The 22,293-nt window shown below is 40.8% G+C and overlaps 1 protein-coding gene and 1 long non-coding RNA gene across 4 annotated transcripts in view; one reads left to right on the forward strand and one right to left on the reverse strand.

The window, feature by feature from the left end:
* Positions 1–8,151: 8,151 nt before the first annotated feature.
* Positions 8,152–11,059, reverse strand: LOC106042678 (uncharacterized). The gene is made up of 3 exons (XR_001211282.3): positions 10,973–11,059; positions 10,015–10,142; positions 8,152–8,280 (listed from the first exon to the last, which is right to left on the reverse strand). It is a non-coding gene; the product is annotated as an uncharacterized lncRNA (long non-coding RNA).
* Positions 11,060–14,857: 3,798 nt separating this feature from the next.
* The window catches only part of ODAD2 (outer dynein arm docking complex subunit 2), a 96,070-nt gene continuing 88,634 nt past the window's right edge, over positions 14,858–22,293 (forward strand). Inside the window, exons 1-3 of one of the 3 annotated variants that reach the window (XM_013191740.3) lie at positions 14,858–15,139; positions 18,748–18,999; positions 21,813–21,970. In XM_013191740.3, the coding sequence (XP_013047194.3) occupies positions 15,117–15,139; positions 18,748–18,999; positions 21,813–21,970 (433 nt within the window). In that variant the 5' untranslated portion in view covers positions 14,858–15,116. Of the gene's footprint in view, positions 15,140–17,645; positions 17,960–18,747; positions 19,000–21,812; positions 21,971–22,293 lie in introns of those variants that run through there. The other 2 variants (XM_048076523.2, XM_066991565.1) reach the window with 2 other exon arrangements.

A 22,293-nucleotide genomic window follows, 5' to 3' on the forward strand; every position in this document is an offset into this window, starting at 1 on the left:
TTCCTTCAGAGCCACAGCAGCTCTTGTCCTGTTTTCCTTACTGTCGAAGATGTAGATGAAGTCCCTGGCTGCTACAGGGAGTAGAGCATAACATTTTGGGTTTGTTCGCTTCTGTTGTTGCTGAGGGCTGGCCCGGATGTTCTGTTATTATCGGTGCTATCTGGATAGCATGAACGCGCAGCCTCGGTTATTGGCCCTACCGGGGTAGTGCTCCAGATGTTTTTCTTTACACAGCTGTTAAGCAGGAAGTAGAACCAAAACCAAAGATTGATTTGAACCATTGTTTTGTCAAAAGCCAGAACTGAAGCTGAATTATTATCTTCTTGTGACTTCATTGAATTCAGATCATCGTTGGCCACAGCTGGATCCAGCCCAAACTCAAACCGAACTGAAACGCACAGACCCTAACCAGGCGTTTGAAGAGGTGAGACTTTGAAGGCCAAGAGTCTGCATCTTGTAATGAGTGCAGCTAATGTTACCTTTATGCCAATACCAATTTCATTTTATCGTGCATGTTTGCATACATATTCATATATGTGTATTTATCAAGTGCAGTTGTGTACACCAAGTCATTTTAATGAAAAAAGCAGGCTTACCAAAAAAAAAAAAATGCTTACTACTTAATTGGAAGATTAATGAAAGGTTAAAGAAAGAAGTCTACCTGGTAAAATACTGAGGTTTTAGCAAATAGATCTGTAGTTTTACTCATGTGGGACTTGCACACAATTCAGACAGCCTAGATTTCCACCTTCCAGCTACACTGCTTTCCCCCTATTTTCTGAAAGGCAAAAGAGCTTGATTGAATGCAGACGACAAACTTGTTCACTACAAACCTAGTTAAACATGAAATCTTGCCGGGATTAGCTTAATTGTTCTCTAAATAAAAAGGCTTCTTTGTACATAGACTATAATTTTATGCTTGCCAGATAAAGAAACGTGAACCTGTCAGGAGAGGCAGGAATCTGTCTGTGTAGGAGTATCACCGGGCCAACTCTCCTGCCTTTTATGTGATGCTGTGGCGTAAAACACCATTCCGCTGGTTTTGTTTTACAGAAAATAGTCGCTGCGGTGGCATCCTGTGGGAACTGAAGTATCAGGTTCTGTTTTCCCTTGAAACATCCAACTCCATGCGTACCCCCCCTCCTGAAACTGCTGTCCGCCCACTGCACGGGCTGGGGAGATGCGCTGGCAGCACAGGGGGCTGCAGGGAACCCTCCCCAAGGAGCAGGAGGTGCCACTCCGTGCCTGCCATGGCCAGGTAAGGCAGTGTCTGAAACTTGGGATGTCGTATGTGATAGGAGTGGAAAAGAATTTAGTAAAACTGGAAAATGCTTTATTGGTTCATTTGTAATCTTCAGAAGTTTATTTGACACTTCTGATTTTGAGGCAATCTGAGTCTCAATTCTTCTTCTGGCTTCTCTACAGCCTGCTTCAAAGCAAGAGTAATTAAAAAGTAATTAAAGCCTTTATTCTCTACATAAATGTAACCGCAAAAGATGTGAAGCTCCTACCTCCCGAAGCTACCAGACCAAGCAAACAAAGACTTTTCTGCAACCGCTCTCAAGTGACCTATTCTGTTTAATCTCGTTTCCTTTCCTCCCAGCCAGTCTTCTCCAAACGCTTCCCCGTGTCAGGGGCCAAAAGTTTGAAGAGGGCAAACACGGAGCAGAGAGGAGAGGCTGGCTGGGAGCAGGGGAGAAGCCAAGGCTCTGCAGGGCTCCGAACTGCTGCCAAGGCTGTGGGCCTGGTGCACACCTGAGCTCGACGAACAGCACGGGGAGGTGATTTAAGTGGTAAGGTGTCGTTCAGTCCTTCTTAACCCCAGGAAGGAGCGGTCTCAGTGCCCCTCACTCAGACGTTTAGCAGGGAGCAGTTATGTTGCCTCCATGCCAGGTAAAGCACTTCCACTGGGCGCTTCTCGGCTCCACAGAGGCAGAGGCTGCACCTTCCCAGTGTCATGGTCTGCACACATCTCCTGCTCACCTGATTTGTACCAGAGGGCTGCTGGTGGCCGGGATTAACTGCTCCCACCTGCAGACGTGACCAGTTACACACCTCGTGTTTGCTAACTGGCCTTGCAGCCACATTTAAGCCCCCCCATGAGACACTCGTGGGCAGATTTTCTGCAGGAACTCCTGGGTTGCTCCCAGCTGCAGTAGCTCGCCTGTCACGCAGACCTTCAGTGGAAAACACGAGGCCAGATTCTCTCTAAACCTGTTATCTGTTACACCATGCACAGGGAGGCAATTGTGCTGCTCTGCACAGCCCCAGTTAGAGCAGTGGTTACTTGGCTTGGCTTCACCACTGTCATGTAAAATCCTGATGGGTCCTCCTGGTTCCAGTGTTCAGGACTGATGAGTCTTCCTTCTCTCGCAGCATCTTGTGGATAACTTAGCATTGTTTTTTCATGCTAACGCAACTCCCTCTCTTCCTGGTAAATTGCCTCATTTTGTGCTATTGGAAAGTGCTTAAGTCTGGATCTCTTCACTGCTAGCATCTTACGGCTGCTGCTTTCTGTGTTACGGGCACGGGACAAGGACGAAATACCAACAGATATCTGACACCACTGCAACCTCAAAGCGAGCGATAGTAGGAACTCGCCCTATAGCCTCAGATGACTTTCATCTGCACCGCTTAAAAACACGGGATTGTTTTTGCAGTTAAGTGCGACACCGCTGAGATGGCAGCGGATAAAAGTGCGGTGCTATTGAAGTTAGGAGGAAAGCTTCATTTTGATTTTAACAGCACCAGGGTTTTACCTCTGGCCTTTCTGTGCCAGGGAAATTGGGAATGGTCTTTGCTAAGAAGATCCTGTCATGTACTGCCAGGTCTTGCTAGCTTTCATTGTCAAGCTTTAGTGCCTCGTTTCATGGGTGGTCCCTGTGGCTTCAACAACTGCTCGCACTGCGATTGGCAGCTCCTACCTGGGAAAGAAGTGGAGGACTTCTCTGGGCTCAGGGTCTGGCTTTGAGATAAGATGCAGTCAGCAGAGATGATTAATGGTTGTGTGAGTAACCAGACACGTGAAGCTGTTTGGGTATTACCTTTGGATTAATACCTAGATTAAAATCTGGGAGTGAATTTCAATCCAAATGCATCCAAGTCCTGACAAGCACATGACAACAAATATGTATTGCTGGTAAATCTATTGATTCTTTACCTAAATTGCATACTGTAAGTTGTAGGCTTGTGTTCAGTAGGCTGGCATGAACTTTGCTGCTTAGCTGTTCATCCCGTGCTGCATTTCTTGTACACCTGCGCTGTGATCCCGATCACTCCTCTCCCAAGTAACCTCCCAGGTGCTCCCAAAATGGAGGCAGCAATCCATCCCGATCCCCAAGCAATTAGTGCTGAATTCTCTAACACAGTGTTTCAGAGCAATTAACATTAATTAACCTTAAAAGATTTCTGAGTGTTGATATGCACGCCTGCGAGGTGCCAGTCCCACTTTGGTGAGCTCGGTGCTGCCAGGCTCTTGTTGGTGAACCCGCACGAAGCGAGCTCTGCTGTGCTGATGTCGGCTCAGGCAAAGGCACAGCACCTTATACTTCAACCTGTAAATTGCATATCTTGTTTTTTCGTTAATATATTTCTGTGCAATACTTTCCAAACTCTGTTTTATTGTGTTCCACATTTAAAAAGCCACCTGGATATTCCTGCTCTTATTCTTTTTTTTTTTTTTTTTTTTTTTTAAACTAAGCCTTTCTGCATGTTTTTGTAATGTGTAAGGCAGACTCAGACAACAGAGGTTTCAGAAGACTTGTACAGCTGGTAGCCTTTTTGATGATTTCATTTCACAAATCTTTTGGAATAAATGCGGGTATTAATGAGAACAACGAGAAACATGTCAGTTGTACTAAATATAAGTGATCTGCTTTGGAAAAATATTGACAGTTTTGTCAGTTCAGTGACACCTGTGCATCATTTTACTACAGCGGAGTCAAAAATAGAGCCTAACAGATGTATGGTAAGTACACAAAAGGGGTGAACCAAGGAAATATCATAAATCCTTTACACTAGAACATTTTGTAAACGCTTTAAAGAGTAGCAGATGAGAATACATCCAGGTGTTCTTCAAACCCTGCTGGCTGATTAAAGCGAACAGTAAAAAGCTGAAGTGACACGGCTGAAATACATGAAGATACATGCATGGCATTGGGATTTAGACAAAAGGAATACCTGGTTCATAGGAATGGCAAGACTGCCAGGCATGGAAAATAGAGCCTGTGAATATTTACAGTTTTCTCCAAGTGGGAGAACTGGTCATGGGGAATCTCTGTAAATACCTTGTTACACAAGAAGTGAATTTTTACTTGTTTATCTAAAGTAAAACATTCCCTGCTCTGCTGAAAGAAAAATGAGAGAAATGATGAGTTGAAAGCATCGAGCAATCCTGCCAGCTCTCAGCAGCGTCTAGGGTCTTCGTGTAGCAGTGAAATACTGAGTGCTAGAAGAGGATAATCAGTTTTATGCATTTTTAAATTAATACGAAATGCTACTCTCCCACTTTTGCTGCACAGCCTGGATTTTAGAATGTCAAGAAACTATTTGACATTTACAAGAGACTGCAGGCACTAATACAAATCATTTCTACCCATTTATCCATTTTAACCACCATGCTGAGTGAATTGTTGGCTCTGTGCAATTAGTCTCTGTGCTCTGACAATATAGCCACAGATTATCAGGAATTCTATTAATAACGCAAGGTGGAAGCTCTGTTCTCCAAACCTGTTATTTTACTTCTAGAAAAAAAAATCTCATTTCTTATAAATCCGATATAAATAGGCCAGCTGACAAGTATCCCAAAAGAACAGAATATGCTCGGAATAGTGAGATTTGAACTGACGTATGTTTGGCCAAAAAAAAAGTTATCCAGGCTGTATTTGTCTGAAAGTTTAAAAATAGGAGCTTTTGTCATCTGTGGCAGGAGAGGCCAGGTTGAGTCATGATTGATGTCACTCGAAAGAACACTTTAAGCTTAGAAAATGACATCAGAATCATCAGAATTTAGGGAGATTTAGAGCGTTCCCTCAAGCCAGGGTGCTGGGGATTCTGGAAGAGACTTTGTGGATGATACACAGCGTGCTGCCAGACATCATCTGAATGGCAGCCAGGAGCCACGGTGCTTTCAGATTACATTTATAAATGATCGGTATAATTTGTTTTAGTAACATTCATTTTTAGTTAAATGCATGTTTCGAACTGTTTGCAGTTTTTCAGCCTTGGTGCGAGCCCCAGGTTCATGCCGGAGCCGTCTGTCGCTCCCTGACCTCCTTACACGACAAGTTTCCAAGAGCAGCCCGGAGCGCTTTCCCTCTCACCACCAGCCTGCACACACAGCGGGGGCTCTTTCCATTTGCTTCTCTCCCGTTTTAGTGCTCGATTCCCGACGACTTTACTACCGAGCACTTAGAAGTCAGACTGGAACAGTCCAGGGGTATGTCAAAGGTATTTCGTCTAGCTCCCAGGCTGAAACCAAACTGTCTGTCTGTCTGCTACCGCTAGTGCTAAAATGGAAGGAACACAGCAGACAAGGTGCTTGGGTTTCGCTGCGTCGCAGATAACCAATAAATCGTGCGGCGCTGGCTGTGCTCTCGGTCACGGTGTGGCTGTGCAGAGCTCCTGTTGTGCACAACAGCCAACCTCCTTGGAAGACTTTCTTGCATTTCTCTGCTGATTTCCCACACAGAGCAATTCTTTGCTCTTTAAAGTAATTTCAGAGTGAAAATGAATATATTTAGTGTAAGCGTGCGGCGCTACTTTTGGTTGGGTTAGACCCGTTTTGCTTTTAAATAGCTTCTAAGTGTAACGAAAGAACACTGCAGATCCCATTTCCAACAGATAAATTTGTACTTATTACAGTTAGAAGCAGCATCTTTTGTTCCTAAAAATGATAGGGATTAGTGACAAAAGGAGTTGTGCGGTTGCTCGGCTACACGCCTTTGACAACACTTTGTGCATAATCAGCTTTCACCCAAAAAACGAGTTCATTCCAGGAAAAGTTCATCACGCGAGTGACTCCACAAGCAAAGCTCATTTGTTCGCTAATTGCTGCCGCTACCTGCCATTTAGATTTGTGCACTGTGCTCCTTCCTGCTCGGTTTGAGGAACTGAGTGATGGATGAATTATTCTCAGTATTCCTGACTTTCGTTTCAAGCCAATAAACACCTGCGCAGGACGGCACCTGCGGAGCCGTCCATCCCCACGGAGCATCTGGGCAAGCCCCAGCCTGGGGGCTGCGGGTGCTCGGGTCCCTGCCCTGGCCCTGCTGCTGCCAGCGGGGCCCCATGAGGTGCAGAAATTGTCACAGGGATCCTGTCCCCTGTGCACCAAACCCTCGTGGTGTTGGAGACAGCAGAGAAAGGGAGGGAGATTCAGGTGGGCTACGAGAGTCGCAGGGGAGAAGGAGGCGCGAGCTATTCTTTGAGAGCGAGGAGCTTTCTGTAGGTTGTCTGTGTTATTCAGCACGTTGAAAAGACCTTCTCTGGAGGATGAATCATTGTGTAGTAAAAGAGTACGATTTGTGGAAACGGCGCTTTGTTTGCTGCAGCCCTCGGGACATGCGTAGCGATGCAGCAGCCAGCTCTAGAGAGGAGAACATGTTTTCATGATTAAGGCATGAGCGCAGCCCTGGGGAACCAAATCGTATCCCTGCCTTTGCCACAGATTTCCTGTGTGATATTAGTCACATCTCACATGTGGTTGTTAATTGTGTTTTTCTTGGTGCTCGGTATTTGTAGGAGTGCTGAGCACTTACATTGCAAGTGCAGGCTGGAGGAGCGGGAGCTGAGCGTGGCTGCAAGCGCTGCCCTGCCACGGGTGCCAGGGATCCAGGCACCGTGCATCACAACCAGGCACTCAGGGAAACCCGAGGCAGAGATTGCAAAGATAAACCTTAACCAGTTTGATTTATATGGCTGGAGAACAGCTTGTAGGGGCCTGTCCTTCCTAAACTCGTCCTTCTTTGCACCTAAAACAAGAACAGTGAATTTGAAGCTGACAGACACGGTGTTTGTGAACAACGCTGAGCTGAAGACGCTTCTGCGGATCTGAGGATTAGTAATGCTGTCTGTCCATGATCCCTCGTGCTTTTTTAATCTTTGTAGATACCATATCACAGCCCCGTCACTAAAGGTCATCAATAAAGCAATATTGTGAGTACATTACATTTTTACTGGCTATATGCAAAGCAATCGCTAAGGATTCAGTAGCCTCTGTGTTTTTTTTTCCCATTGTCTTAACATTGTAGAGCAATAAGACAACACTAAGAATACTACGCAGCTCTGTTGGTAGAAGTTGAAAAAGATACATTAAAACACTTTGCTGAAAATACTCCTTGAAGTAAAGAGTTACCTGTCTGTTTATTCTCAAAATAAAACACAATGGTTTATATGATGATGTGGTGTTATCTTATAAAACCACAAATTATGTGAAAAAATGTATAGAATTCATATGCAGAGCTATCCTTAAGAGTATAAGCAAAAAAAAAAGAAAAGCAGGTTTCATACAAAGGCAGAACAAGAGCAGGGAAGTGTGTAACTGCAGATTTTTGTAGCATAAATAGCTTTGTCAGCTTAAAAATACTTTGTGAGTAACTCCTTGATCTCACATGCTGTAATCAAATGCCAAGGAGAATTACAATTTTTTAAAACAAATGTGCCATTTATTAGTTTCCCATATTTTTTCAGAAAACTCTTCTATCCCCCCCTTAGTTAATCACACCTTAATAAAACATTGCATTTGGAAGTGTCTGTTTTATGTAACTAGAAGAGGTGTGCTGAGTTCCACCGGAGGTGTTAGTTCCTTAGGTGACTAGAAAATTGCATGAAATTTTTTCTTTTAGGACTTGAGATCGCATACTAAAATGGAAAAAAGCATTATTTATTTCCTTCATTTTGTTTATTTGAGATGTAGCCTATATTTTCGTTGGAACGCAGAGCCACACGCTCAGGATGCACGTAAGGAACCGAAAGTGGAGTTCAGGCGATCCAAATCCACAAAAGCAATTCAGAAAACCTCTGCTTGACTGACTGTAAAATCCGAATTCACTTGGCTCCGCTGTCCCGGTCCTGTCAGCCTCCCGAGTGCCAATGCGTCAGTTTCTCTCGACTTCCAGCTCCGGCGTCTTTTAATCCCAGGGAAAGACAGGTCTGCACCCTTCAGCCCGCGCACCCTGGATGCACTTTTGGGCATCATGGGCTGCTCCCACCTCTGGCTCATGTCCTGCACATGCAGCTGCGTGGTGGCTGCTGAGAGCCAGTGTGGCATTTCATTATAACCTAAAGTGGAGAAGGAAAAACAGCCAGATCGTCCTTTACTCTTATCAGCACGGCAGACAGCATGCAGCACTTTCAGTTAGCACGTTCTACTGCTGTATAGAACAAAATTCAGCTGAACTTCATTGTAAAGTCTTAATACAGGGGGATAGAAATCATTTTCTTCCCCTGAAGATTACTCTTGGTCCCCCACCATTTGGAGCATTTAATTCCAGTTTCGCTTGCTTTAAACTGAATGGAAGTTTTGTACCAAATTAGGGCAGCGAAGTCCTTCCACGCAGAAAACTACTGAGCTCACTGGATACTTTTCTGTCGCGTTGCCAAACCATACAGCAATCACGCTGAGGATATGGATGGAAGAAAGGTTGCTCTGCACAATAATTCCGTATAGGAATCACCATTGATTACAGAGAGGATACTTTATGGGTAGTGGTAAATTATGAGGTTTCTCTTGTAAGTGAGAACATTGATTTACATGAGTAATGCAAAGGCTCGCATGTAAGCTGAACTCAGACTTTCACTGTCAGCCCTAACACATCTATTTATACCACAGATTTGTGCTTAGCCACTTATATTTAATTATAATCAGTTGTGGTGCCTCCATTTGCTGTGTTTACTCAGAGAATCGCATTTCTGAGGTCAAATGCAATGACAGTTATACTGTAGTTATTTGGAGACATGCTTAGTTGTACATTCTGCATGTATCCGAAGACAGATATTTTGGGGCAGAAAAAAGGATGGGTACAATTCATCAGTCCTTCCTCACACGAGTCCTTTTCTCTCACATCACTTTTACTCAGGGAATAGCTGTGCTACACAACACAGCGCTGCGGGGAGATGGCCAAAGCAGTTCGAGAGGAGCCAGCTTGGGTAACTGGAAGCAGTTTAACCACATCGCTTAGTGCTGCCTCCTGTCTCATTTACCCTGTTTCTTAGCAAAGTAAATTAGCTTTGGCAAAGCGTCGCACAAATGGGCTAGCCTGCTTCCAGTGCATGAGCTAGCTTTGGCATCAGTTTCTACACCACGCTCACTGTGCAGCACAGCATATCCAGTAGGAGATGCAAAGGGCTTCTGGCGTACAAATGAGTCCTCAAATTCGATTCTGTGCTTCCTCATTTAATGGCACCAAACATTTTTAGCACTTAAATGTCACTGCTTCAAATGTAGTGGTGCTACCAAACCAAAATATCGAGAGAATAAAATGCCATTATAATGAATCACTACGGCAATGTGTTTATATGATTAAATATGCTTGTATTTCCTTACATGACTGCTAACGGGCAGTAGATTCCTTCAGGACCTTCAGCCTTACTGCTTCTGACCCTTGTCATACAAAGACCATCCTCATTTCCAGTGTGGAGGGCTTTACCAAAATCACAGTAAATCACACACCTTTTACATTGAAACCTCAGCAGAAAAATGTCATTAATATAACTAACCTACGTTTCAAAATGTCACAGGTACTAGGTATTTTGAGAGTCTGGTTTGACTGTCTGCTGCCTGACCGTATTGCTGATGGATCAAATTTTTTCTTCCTGTGAAATCTACTGACACCAACGGCAAGGGGAGAGGATACTAAAGTCTTGCCAGGTATGATTTTCCAGTGGGGACGGAATCCCCTTCCAACTCTGAGAAGTGATTTCAAGCCACCCAATAAAACAGTCCTGGCATCATAATCAGCGACGTTTTCAATACCAAAGCAATAGATCCTAGTTTGATATTCCAGGAAAAATTACATTCAAAATATTCAGTGCTGTTCTTCCCAGTCTAAACACAGCGCATGTATTTGCATTTTGAAGAAGTGGCCTGCTTCGTCCCCAGATTTAACATTCAGAGTTGAAGGCTCGCTGGAAACCCACACCTCCTGTAAAAAAAAATTGAAATATTCATTTATGCATAAATTGGATGTAAAAAGAAGACAGAAGAGAGTGTTTTGCAAAATCGATAGTTTTAATTTCCATCACTGCTTGAACTAAAAAATAAATGAAGATACAACTAGATGCAACTCTTTCTACGACAAAATAACTAACTACACAAAACGTGAGAGGGCTTCAGATCCTCTAAAATAACCTTAATGACTCTACATTTCAACTAAAATGCTTGATTTTCTACAGTTATTACAATAAGAAGAAATGGAAAAAATCAGAGGAATAAATGTACCCATATGGAGGACTCTAATATCCATGGCACAGATCTTGAGAATAATACCAGAAAATTGGCTGAATTAACTGTATCAGAATGTACACTATGCAAGAAGACATGTATATGTAACACGCACTTCTGCTTTTCTCAATAAAAATAATTTTGATAAAAAAACAAATTTCATCCCCAGTTCGAACTTCTACTGTGAATGGATTTGGAAGGGAGCTATTCCCATCCACACAGCACGTATTTTTCATCTTCACATTGACTGAAGATGTCGGTATCATGAAATATAATCTATGGACTTCACAGAGGGTTGCTTTTTAATTGTGTTTTGCTCAATAGCTTGCATAGTACAATCACTATGAGGCAGAAACTTAGATAAATTATTTTTCTACCAGGCACTGGATTAATGCTCAACCTTGCAACATCCAACTCTTGCTCCATATTAACTTTACAGCCAATTGCTGCTCGAACCCTGTAGCGATTTGGCTTTACTCTGGTCCCTACTCCTCTCAGAATTTCACATTTTCCCATATAATATTACCATACCACCATAAATGATAGAAGCAGTCTATTCAAAACCCGTGATTACTCCAAGGTGCTTGAATTTCTGCCTTAAAATGACCTACAAAGAAGAGAAAGCACCATGATGTCTTTTCTTGGCCTTCTTTCTCATTATATAACAGGGGAAAAGTGATTTGGATTTTTTTTTTTATCCTACTTTCACAAGAAAAGTATGCAGGGAATTATCCAGAATTACTATTGGTGATTGCCTAGAGAGTGAAATGGGGCTATCACAGAGATAACTGCAAGCTGAACACCTGAAAGAGATTTTAAATTCTCTCTTTTTTTTTTTTTTTTTTTCCTTTTAACTATGTAGTGTAGTATCTTTTGCTTGTTTGTATCAGCACCTAGTGTGAGACACTGGTCTTCATGAAACAGCCAAACTCTCTTTCCTGATTAATATCGCCAACTTATAGTCTAAAATACTTTCCACCAATACCTCTCATTTTTCCTCTAGGAAAAGAAAACCCTAAATGGAGACTACTGATGCTTCTAATTTTAAAACAATCTCCCACTCACACTCCCACCCCAAAACAAACAGCCCAATCCTTTCTCCCTTTTCGTCCTTGAATAAAGGGGACAATTTTTAAAAACCAGTAGGACACGTCGGTAGCATGCACTTGCAAAGGTTTATGTATGAATGTAGAAAACACTCTTCGATCACAGTATGAGACAAACTGGTCTGCAGTTTACATTTAATATCAAGTTGTTTCAAATGCCTATCACCACAGTCTAAACACATTAACTAATAAGAGTCGCTGGCATTTCTTTCTTCCTACATTTTAAAATTATTTCTCATTTTCTGTTTTACTAACCAGAAATTCAAAATCGTTTCTAAAGTGCAAAGGGAGGTTTGTAGGGTTACCACTTTGTCCACTCTTGATACAGACTGTTTTGGGTAAATATTCAGGTTTTTTGTTTGTTTGTTTGTTTTGTTTGTTTGTTTTCTTCTTTTTTTTTTTTTTCCAGTGGAATCTCTACTGCTTTGGAGAAAAATATCACTGTGGAAGTTCCATTAATTTTTATAATAGAAATTGGGGTGTCTGATTTATAGTGAAGCCTTAAAAGATTTCTGTATCTTTCTGATGACTGTACAAAAACCATATTAACTTTTTACTTATAATTCATTCATAAAAGTAATTCAACTACTGGGCAAGTTTTTTTAAAAAGTTAGGAAGCTTGTATGAAAACTGAATTTCCATGCTTAGTCAGAATATTAACTACTTCTAGAATAAATCATCCAGTTCTAGGAAAAAAAAATAAAAAAATGTAACAAACATTTTATGTAAACATAAAAAATATAGACATTCCTTCTACCCAGAAAAATACACGCACAAACAAAATATAAAATTTTGATACAGGGAAGCATCAATCAGAAATATAAAGAGAATCAACCATTAATCTTGTCTGTGCACATAGGGCTGTACTGCTACAAAATACTTAACGTGGCTTATGGTGTCAGTACTTGAGTGACTCCTGTAAAATCAGCATTTTAAAGCAAGTCATGACTGATTCATACAACCAAATAACTGTGCTCCAAAGTATCTTTCTTCACAGCTTTCCTTTTCTGTGTTATTATATATTCACACATTTTAAAAGGAGAAATTTCAAGACAAAATATTACTTGACGAGGGAGTCGATTGAGGTTGAAGATGTAGAAAGATAATGTAGGAATTAGAAAGAAAAATCCTTGAATGTGATTATACCCCAGTTAAGTATTACTAACTCACCATGTTAAAGCCCATGATAACCTGAACTATATCTTCTTCTGATGCTACAAAGAAAACATATGAATGAACTTACTCTGTGTTTAAAAATCACAGTCTTCTAACCTGGTACTCCAAGTCTTACTATGACATAGTCACAGTCATGTGCTTATTACACGATACTGATTTTTTTCCTCCAGATTATACTCACAAATGTTCAAAAGACTTGGGCAGTAGTAACCAGAAATGAGCAAAAGAAGAGAATAAACAACCATCTAAAAGTAGAGGGAATCAGTGCAGTGTCAATGTTCATATTCTGAAATATTATATAATTTACTGATAAAAAACTTATTAAATCACATTCAGTCTTGGACTGCAGACCATGATTCCCATCTGGAAGCCATTTCTGCAAACGAACAGCAGAATCTCTGTTATTGTCATTGCTGGGAAAATAACTATCCAGATATTAATCTATAACTTATTAACCAAAATATTCTCTTGCTTTATTTTCCTTGAAGACTTCTGAAGGAACTGTCTCTTTGCCAGACATCCATGCACAAACCTGCACACCTTTTTGTCCCTTGCACTGACTCCTATTTGAAAAATGGACTTTTTTATTTTTTAATTTTGATAGTCAAGACAGTATACATTGCACAGGGCCCAATCTTTAATAAACCTCACTTCACATCATTTGACATTTCTGAAGCACATAATTACTCACAAAACAAGAGGTAAGTAGATCACATCATGGAAATTGGAGACTCAGTGAAAAATGAGTAGTCATTTGCTTTCTAAGGATTAGGTTTTGAACATTGTCTTCCACAAAAAACACGCTTAAAGAAGACATCAACAGATTCATCACGTCCTCTCTCTTTCTGTTCTCACATAAGCTCTGCTTGAGCTGAAACCCTGCCTGTTCGTAAAATATGAACATAGGAAACTCCCTATTTAAAAAAGATGAAACAATGGATTATAAGATTTTAACATGCATTACAAATGTTCATTACCAACTCTAAGCACCTAAATATTGCGTTTATACACATACAAAGTGAAGTAAATGCAGCAGAACTAGATTTTTTATTTCCCTAGCTGAGTTCTTTTCACCAAAACACTATGACTTTTATTTCTTCTGTGAATGCCAAAAATATGTAAATAGTTGCAACAAAAGCAAGCTAATGAACAATAAACAGAAACCGACAAATATGATCTCATTTTCTCCTGATTTTCAACTTGTCTGACAAACTGCCTATGAATAGCTAAACTGCCATTTAACAGAAGGAATAGATGATATTATTTACCTTGAATGGCCTTTTGATTTTATGTAAGCTTCGACAACTGTTTTTTACAACTTGTGTTACTGTTCTACTTTAAAAGCAATACTCTACACCCTATTCCACTATAATGTGAGGAAAAATATACAAGAAAAAATGCTTACACATTCTGGCTGCAACTCTGAGATTATAAAAAAATTTCCGACTGCCTTTCTCTCCATGTTAAGAAATTCTTCATATTCCCCATTTCTTTGTGCCAGTACCTAATGATCTCATCTTTGACTAAGCTCAGGCAAATATTTCCCCTACTGTTTTATAAAATGTCTTTTACATTAAAAATGACTTACAGTAAAAAGTCTTTAGTACATAAATGTGCTACCACTAGTTTATAGCACTAGCCAAACACAGTGCAAATGCCATCTCTTGGTGGACTCAGCTCCTGAGTATGCCGGTTTTGAGAGTGAATTACATCTTTATTACCTGGAAGGTTTTGCACTGTTTTTGAGTCACTGCAAGAACGCTTCCACACTTCTTTACGCGATTACTTGAAACTTGAGCTATCAGACAAAATTTTCTAAGATAACCATTTATGTTCTTGTGCTGGGAGGTATAACAGCACTGTTAAATTAAATCTGCTAAAAGCAAAAACTGGTATTAAATAACAGTATCCTTCAGTCCAGCTAAGTATGTGAGTTCCTAAGTGCTTGTTTTTAAGTGATAGCTGATGTAAGAAGGCTTGACATCTTGACATCCAGGAAGACAAGCCTGAATACAACCAAGGGAACCACCTGGGGCTTAATTACCAATCCAATTAAGAGCAGCAGTGACTCGCTACAGCTAACTTGGGTCTCAAAACCTGCAAAAGACTACAGAGCATAGAGACTATGAGCAGACAGCAGGAGCAGAAATTGTTCGTATCATGTAAGGGAATGAGTGAAGAGTTTTGGCACTGGAGAATGCTGCCCACAGGACCCGGCAAGGGCAGCCATTAGGTAGAGTGGCTGCAGACCCATACTTGTGTGTGAACAGACTCCACCTGGCAGGGCCTGCACCCACAAACTGTGCCTAGGTTCCCTAATCTTCTAATCTGACTTGAACCTCTGGGAAAGAGTTCACCAAGCAAAACTGCTGGTAGGATGCTGCCCGTGTTGGATGAAGTTGCTCTCAGAGACCAGGTAAGCCAAGAATCCAATTAAACCTGTAGACACTGTGCAGCATTGAAGGGATGTTGTGTCTTGCTGGAGGACCAGCCATAGTCTTCCTTGTGGTAGAAAGAATATGTTCAGGTGGCACTGCGATGTAAAGAGGAGAATAAAATGATATTAACAGAAGGAACTATTTATTCCATGAGCAGCAAAAGTCTGATTTCTTATGGAATTCGGGGCTTTGTCCCCTTACCTTCTGCTGCCTTCTCTAAAAAATACCCTCTGAGCCAGGCTGAGGTTACTCATGCTAACTAGCTAGCACAGTAGGAATGGAATGCCTGGCTAGCTGCTTACTGCAGAACATCATCTGCAATTTATATGCCTGCCTTTGCCTCAGGAAAGGCATTAAGTTTACTTTTCCCTCTGTTCAAATACCCCAGGTTTTACAAAGCTTGTAGGACCTTATTATTTCTAAGATCACAGTCCTTTGTGAAACAGAGCTTGAATTTGCTATCAGGACCAAAAGGTAGAGACAGCATATGATAAATTATTTTCCTTACAAATGGAATTACATTTTATAAGACTGAACTGCGATGTTATGCTTGAATCCTGAAGAAAGCTACAAACTCACTGGCTGAAAATAAAAGTATCAAATAAACAATTGGTTGTATTATTCAACTTCAGGAAGACAACAACCCCTAACATGATCTGAAAAACAAATGCAATCCTAGAATGCAGAAGTTGAGGAACTTCCAAAAGAGATGAAGACTATTAATGCCATTGTAAGGGGTCCTGGTAAAATATCCTTACAAATACTGCCATGGCTATTTAAGAAAAACAAGCTTGCACTGGAACGCAAGCAAATAAGGGGCACTAAGACGGTAAGAGAAATTAGTAACTTGCAAGCAGAGACTGGAGGAGCTAAACTTGTTTAGCCTAGCAAAGTGAAGTCCAAGGGAAAATATTCTAACTCATAAATTGGATGTAAAAGCTAAGGAGGAAAAATAGCTGTTGAAAATAAGGTAAAGGACCAGTGCTTTTGCAAAAACAAATAAACACAAACTAGTCGCACAAATGTAGCTACAAATTCAAGCAGAGGGTTTCCAGTCTTCAGAAGAGTTAGGATCTCAGCAGTCTTCCCATGAGAACAGCTGAGCTACAATGCAGAAAGGGGAAAAGTACCTCCAACCTGTAGACCATCCATAGCCCTCTAATGTCTAATACCAGATTCCTTGCTGCTGGCTTGCAGGACGTGTTCTGCATATTCATTTTTTAACTTATCTGCCCACAGGAAGCTCCACTGGTAACTGAGCCAAGCTCCTTTTATGGTCAGCGGAGATGCACACTCTTTGAGGGCAAATCATCCCATTTATCTTAGCCACTGAAATATCTCCCTTTCTTGCTGTTCAGTAGAACAGAGTGATCTCATTTAGGAATTCTATTTCTTACTCCACCGACTTCTTGCTTAAAATACTCATCTCTGTGTGAAAACTCACTGTCTTCATTCCTCACCGCCCGTGGTAGAACATACTTTTATTCCCCTTCACATTTTGCTGTTTGCACCTTCTGCCCATCAGGTTCAACCTTTAAACGGTCCTTATTTCAGTAAAAAGAGGAGATCTAATTTTTCTGGAAATGCCTTCATTGTAAGTATTCAAAAAGAAAATACACTAAGTCTTTACCCAGGCTTTTTACTAAAAATGCTCTTTCATTTTCACCTGATCAAACGATTTGCTTTCTGCCTTCTCAAAGTTATGCAGTGAAACAATAAAAGCCAATGTTATCCTGAAGTCACCATTGTGCAGACTGCATGTACTCATCTGTAGTTATTGCTGGAAAGTTTCAGTAAGTAAAATGTACATGGACAATCATCTCAGAGAAAAAAATGCATTAATCCCACACTGTTATTCTTCAAGATACATCCCACATACATTTCCTGACCTTCCTCATTATTAGCGGTTTCTTACCCCGCTCAGTTCTCAGTTGGTAAAATAACTCCTGGCTGCATTAACTCTACGCTGTTGGGACAGCTGGGCTCTTCTGTCGGGCTGTCCTTGAAAGGATCATTTTCTTATGCCTTTGGAAGGACACACGTACTGGAAAGCTTAGCACAGCTTCTTGACCTCAGCTGGCTCTGCCCAGGGCTAAGCCAGTGGCAGCCATCTGACATGTATTGAGCCAGAAAATGGAACTGGGGGTGGATTTATAAGGGAAGGGAAGGGAACGATGATGTTCCCATCTGCCCAGCTCTGCGAAAGGCAGGCTGGGTGGGAGTGCAGCAGCAGCCCTATTACTCGCAGATTCACCCATGGTGATGGCCTGTGCTTTCTCTTCAGTGTCTGAGGGTGCTGCACTTGGAAGTTTATAATTTTGTCCTGTTCTTAATACGTGAGGACTTTATCCATTGGCAATGCCTACCCGTATTTCCTCTACTTTCAAGAAACCCTAATTTCACATTTTAACAAGCACTTCACGCATCACCTGTCACACAGGCCCAAGGAATGAAAACAGCCCGCGTTATCCTGACGAACTAAAGCTGCTTTATTGAAACGACCGCAAGCAGGGAAAGGTTTAAGCCGTGCCCCTCAGGCGCTGTGCCCCAGCGCCGCCGCCCTCCCCTCAGCGGCCGCCGCGCCGCCATTGCCCTGTGTTTACCCGCTGCTCCCGGCAACGGCCGCCGCGGGGCCCGGCCCCGCAGCAACGCCCGGGGCCCGAGCGGCTCGGCGGGGCGGGGTCCCGGGGTCTCCTCAGCAGCGGGGCCTCCCCGGCTGCCGGCTTCTGCGGGTTTGGGGCGCTCGCCTGGCACCCCTCGGCTTGAAGAAAGGGTTTGGAGGCGGAGGGGGGTCCTTGGTGGGTGTTGTGGGGGGGGGGGGGGGGGGGGGGGGGATCCCCTAAGCACACAGGGCTCGTAGCAGCGGCATCGACCCCACAGGAAGGACCTTTTGTTCTAGTCCTAACAGGTCTTCTTTGTCACCTCAGTCTAACAGAATTAATCAAGATGAAAACTTTCTTTCCCACCTGATTTCCCTCTTTCTTTAAAAATTTTGTTGGGTTCTCAGTCCCCCCTTCCCTACTTCAAGGATTTACCTGAAGTAAAATAATCATTCCCAAATATCTTTACATCTAATTATAGACTCCACTGCGTATTGTGGGAGTGGTTCCTTTTGCTGGTGTTCCCTTTTTAATGGATCAGTAATGGTAAAACAGCATTTTTAGACGATACAAAAGGCAATTGATGTTTAATGCTGTAAATTTGCTGTGAAACATTAGTATGAAAAATAAAAGTATTCTAGAGTTATAAATTGATTTTAATAACTGAAAATAGCCTTGGAGATCATTTTAGCTTTATGGCTTCTGATAATAACCAGCATTTGGCAGAGCTGGACCTCCTGGGCACAAAAGTGAGGTAAAGCACTGCAGAGGGTAGAATCGCAAGGACTGATGACAAAGTCTGTGGCGGGCACGTGTGTGTGGGAGGAGGAGATATGTCAACTACCTAGCTTTAGTGGGTGACAATGGTAGTAGGGGTATGGTTGGACCACCAAGATGATCTTGGAGGTCTTGTCCAACCTTAATGAATCTATGATTCTATCTGAGAGCTCAGTATGGACGTTCTCTGACTGTGTTTACTCGTTAAGGTGTCCGCCTTCGATACAAGGCAAGACCATGGGAGCAGCGTTGGCAAGAGCAGCTCAGTGGACCGCTGCTGGCTATGGAACTGGCACGCTTCAAATCACCCCTTTGAATGAAGCTCTTTTAAATCAAATTATTAAGTTTGCAGAGGACTTCAGCACTAGACATCCTCAGGAAGCAGTGGTTGTCTTCAAGGAGCCCCTGGAGTGGAAAACGCAGTTGGGCTGTTCAGCCTTTGGAGAGGGTTATGAGATCGAGTAAGTCAGAATTGCAGTGTGTTTTGAAGTGTTGAAGGTGAAATACAAAGCAAAATTTTACTCATTTGGCATGAAAAAAGCACCTTAGTGTATTAGGGATACTGAAGTGGGTTGGATTTCTTAGTGTTATATATGGATTTTTTTGAGTTAAAATGCATTGCTTTTTTTTGAGGGTTTGACTATTCTGTCTTGGTTGTGAACATGGACCTGTCCAGTTAGCATTTGTACAACTTGCACTGTCTATTCCTAAGGCTTCTGACAATTATCTATATTATATTAACTATTCCTAAGGCTTCTGACAATTATTAAATAAAAATCCTGATTAAGCGTAGGTTTTAATGCTGCTGTTGAGGTGGATTAACAAGCAAAATCTTGAATTTCAGCTTCTTTGAGAACTGTAGTCACCAAGTTCTTTATAAGTAGTCAATGTAAATATATTAAAATGGTTTCAGTCTTAATCAACATAGCAATTATAATGCTATAACTTATTTATCAAATACTCTTAACAGTTCTTTTAGTATTTGAAAATTAGTGCTGAAAAAATAATAAAATGTTTATGCTTGTTTTTTAATCTGACATGAACTGGCTTTGCAATGATGCCTAAGACTTACGTGACAGTAACCCTACATAGTTTTGGGGATTCTTTGAATAATCATGACAAGGTGACCCAGATGCACGAATTCATTTTTCTTGGCTAAATCACAAAGCAACTAAAGAATTTTCAGAGTTTTCTTTGATAAGTAGACAAATTCCATTCCATTTAGATAATGCAGGAGAAATACCCCAATTCTGAGAAAATATTTTCTTCCCTTCCAGCACGTAGTTCTTTCCAAATAGAAATGTACACCTAATGCATACGTTTCCTAAAGGGCTACTCTATATCATCTTTTACATTTGGGGGATTTTTAGGCACTAGTTTTTTTTTTTTTTAAACACATTTTTTTTTAGAAATCTGAAGAGAAAGTTCAATGTCCTCTACAGCTGGTCTTCAGTTCAAGTATAGTCATAATACTTAAGCTAAATAATATTTCCCCCAGGTAAAATTCTGTATATGAATACATGTTTTTTTGTCTTTTTTTTTTTTTTTCCTATAGAGTCATGGAACTTAATCTCAGACAGAACAATTAGGTAATTTTTCCTGACATTCAGTGTACTACAAACCTTTAGATGTCATTCAGTTACATGGGTATGAACAACATAACTAAAGTTTGCATGAAACATCATGCAGAAGGACAGCAAGTCTTAGACTATAAGCTAAACTTTGTTTAAACTATTAAGTCTTTTATCTGCCTTTCATTTATATGAAACTTCTAAGAATTCATTAACCTTCTTAAGGGAAGTAGGTTACTGAGCTATCAGCAGTCTCCAAAAAATATACAGGCATATAAATATTGACCACAACAAAGATCCAAGCAGTGTACAGAAGGGCTTGTCTGGCTGTATTTTTAGCATTGTCTATTGAAGAAGAGAAGTAGAAGCAGGAGACATGAAGTAGTGAGCTTTGCTGTAACCTGGAAAACACGGTCACCTAACCCTGAAAAAAGGACTTTAGAGGGAGATTCTGATGGATGGTGACGGAAAAAAATCAGATTTGATTCCTCTTGTGGTAAACAGGATTTTATACACTGTAAATTAAAAAAGATGGAACCAAATAAGTAACTGACATTATCCCTAACTTCTCTTAACAGAAACTACTTACAATATTATTTTTATCTGTTTAGTTATATCAGAGTTCAGTCTAGTTTCAGGATGGATAATGCAGGAGTTACACTAAGGATGGTCGATTGAAGCAGGATCAGAAAAAAGTTGGAGGCTTTGCAGAATAATTGTTTACAGTAAGGAATCACGGACACACAAAAAAAAAAGGAACTAAAATGGGAGTTGGAGGTATTACAAAAGGATTTAAAGCACTATCTGAAGCTACCCAGAAGAAAAAAGGTGAAAGTCTCAGATATAGATTGGATCAGGGAGGTAATTATCATTATGGATATGGTAATTATCATATGGATCATTATGGATCAGGGAGCTTGGATGTCATGGACAGGAAGATTTCTCTACAGTGAGAAGCAAGCAAGCAATTTTGAGCAAGTAGATGTTTACACGTGCTATGGGAAGGAAATTGACATACATTTAATACATATAAATACTGCATATTTACTTCTTGTAAATAAAAAGCATACATTTTTATATATAAAACAATTTATAGTTCAAAGAGGGTGGACATAACTCAGGGAAAATTGGTAAGGTTAAAGCATTGTAAGGCCTTAGTCAAAAATGCTTTCAATATTCTGTAGAGGCAAAGCTTGAAGGCAGAAGAATCATTTCTACAGTTCTTGCTTAAATCTCGGCATTTAATTGGTCTCAAGTAGAAACAATGGCTCAGATAATCCTAGAACTCCTCATGCTAGCAATATGGATCATTTGTTAAATGATTTATGATGTTTTAAATCAGTTATCAGTTCTGAGCTCTGTAGTCAGAAAATCACTTAGAAGTCCTATAGTTGAACATACAGAAGACGAGTGAACATTCTGTGAGACTAAACGACAGGTGTGACCAGTCCTGTAAGACTCCTTTTTCACAAATTTAGCCTGTCAAAATTCTGTTTAAAGGTGTTGCCAAGGTCAAGCAAATGAGTTACAGGTGTCTGATTTGCAGTGAATAAAGTGGTTTACCTTGGAAGCTTTCTGAAAACCAGTTTAAAGAAATTGTAAAGCTTTATCATGTGAAGCTTACATAATATTCAAGATTCATCTCTAAAATTTGTTGTTTATTAAAGTTCCTCTTTTTAAAATATAAAATCTATTTTTTCCAGTGGAGCAACTGTTAAGTCTGAAGCCAAAGATGAGGATGGCCAGCCCTTGCTTCTCCTCACTGCATCAAATCTCAGAGTTCGCAATTTTGACCAGCTGTCCCGTTTGCTACAAATCGCTATGGAGAAAAAGTTGAAGGAAGCACAGGCATGCCTTGAAGGTTTAATTACTTTCTTTTTTCTTTTTTTCATCTTTATTTTAAAAAGCTTGTCTTCTTGAATTTGTGTTTATGAAATACGAAGAAAGAAATGCATGTCCTCATTTTAAGTATATGAAAAGGTGTTGATTCATGAATGTGGCCAAAAGTTCTCATCCGGGACTTAATGAAGTTTCTGTTTCTTCTTTTGTTTTCACATAAATCAGTAACAAAGAAATCTGAAATAAAGTTAAAATAAAACTGTTGATTTTCATATAGCAATTCACGTATACTGAGTAGTACACCAGCTATGGCAACAGGCAGTAGGCTTAAATTTCAGAGGAAGA

This window comes from Anser cygnoides, chromosome 2 (genome assembly GCF_040182565.1).
Source record: "Anser cygnoides isolate HZ-2024a breed goose chromosome 2, Taihu_goose_T2T_genome, whole genome shotgun sequence".
Lineage (NCBI taxonomy): Eukaryota > Metazoa > Chordata > Aves > Anseriformes > Anatidae > Anser > Anser cygnoides.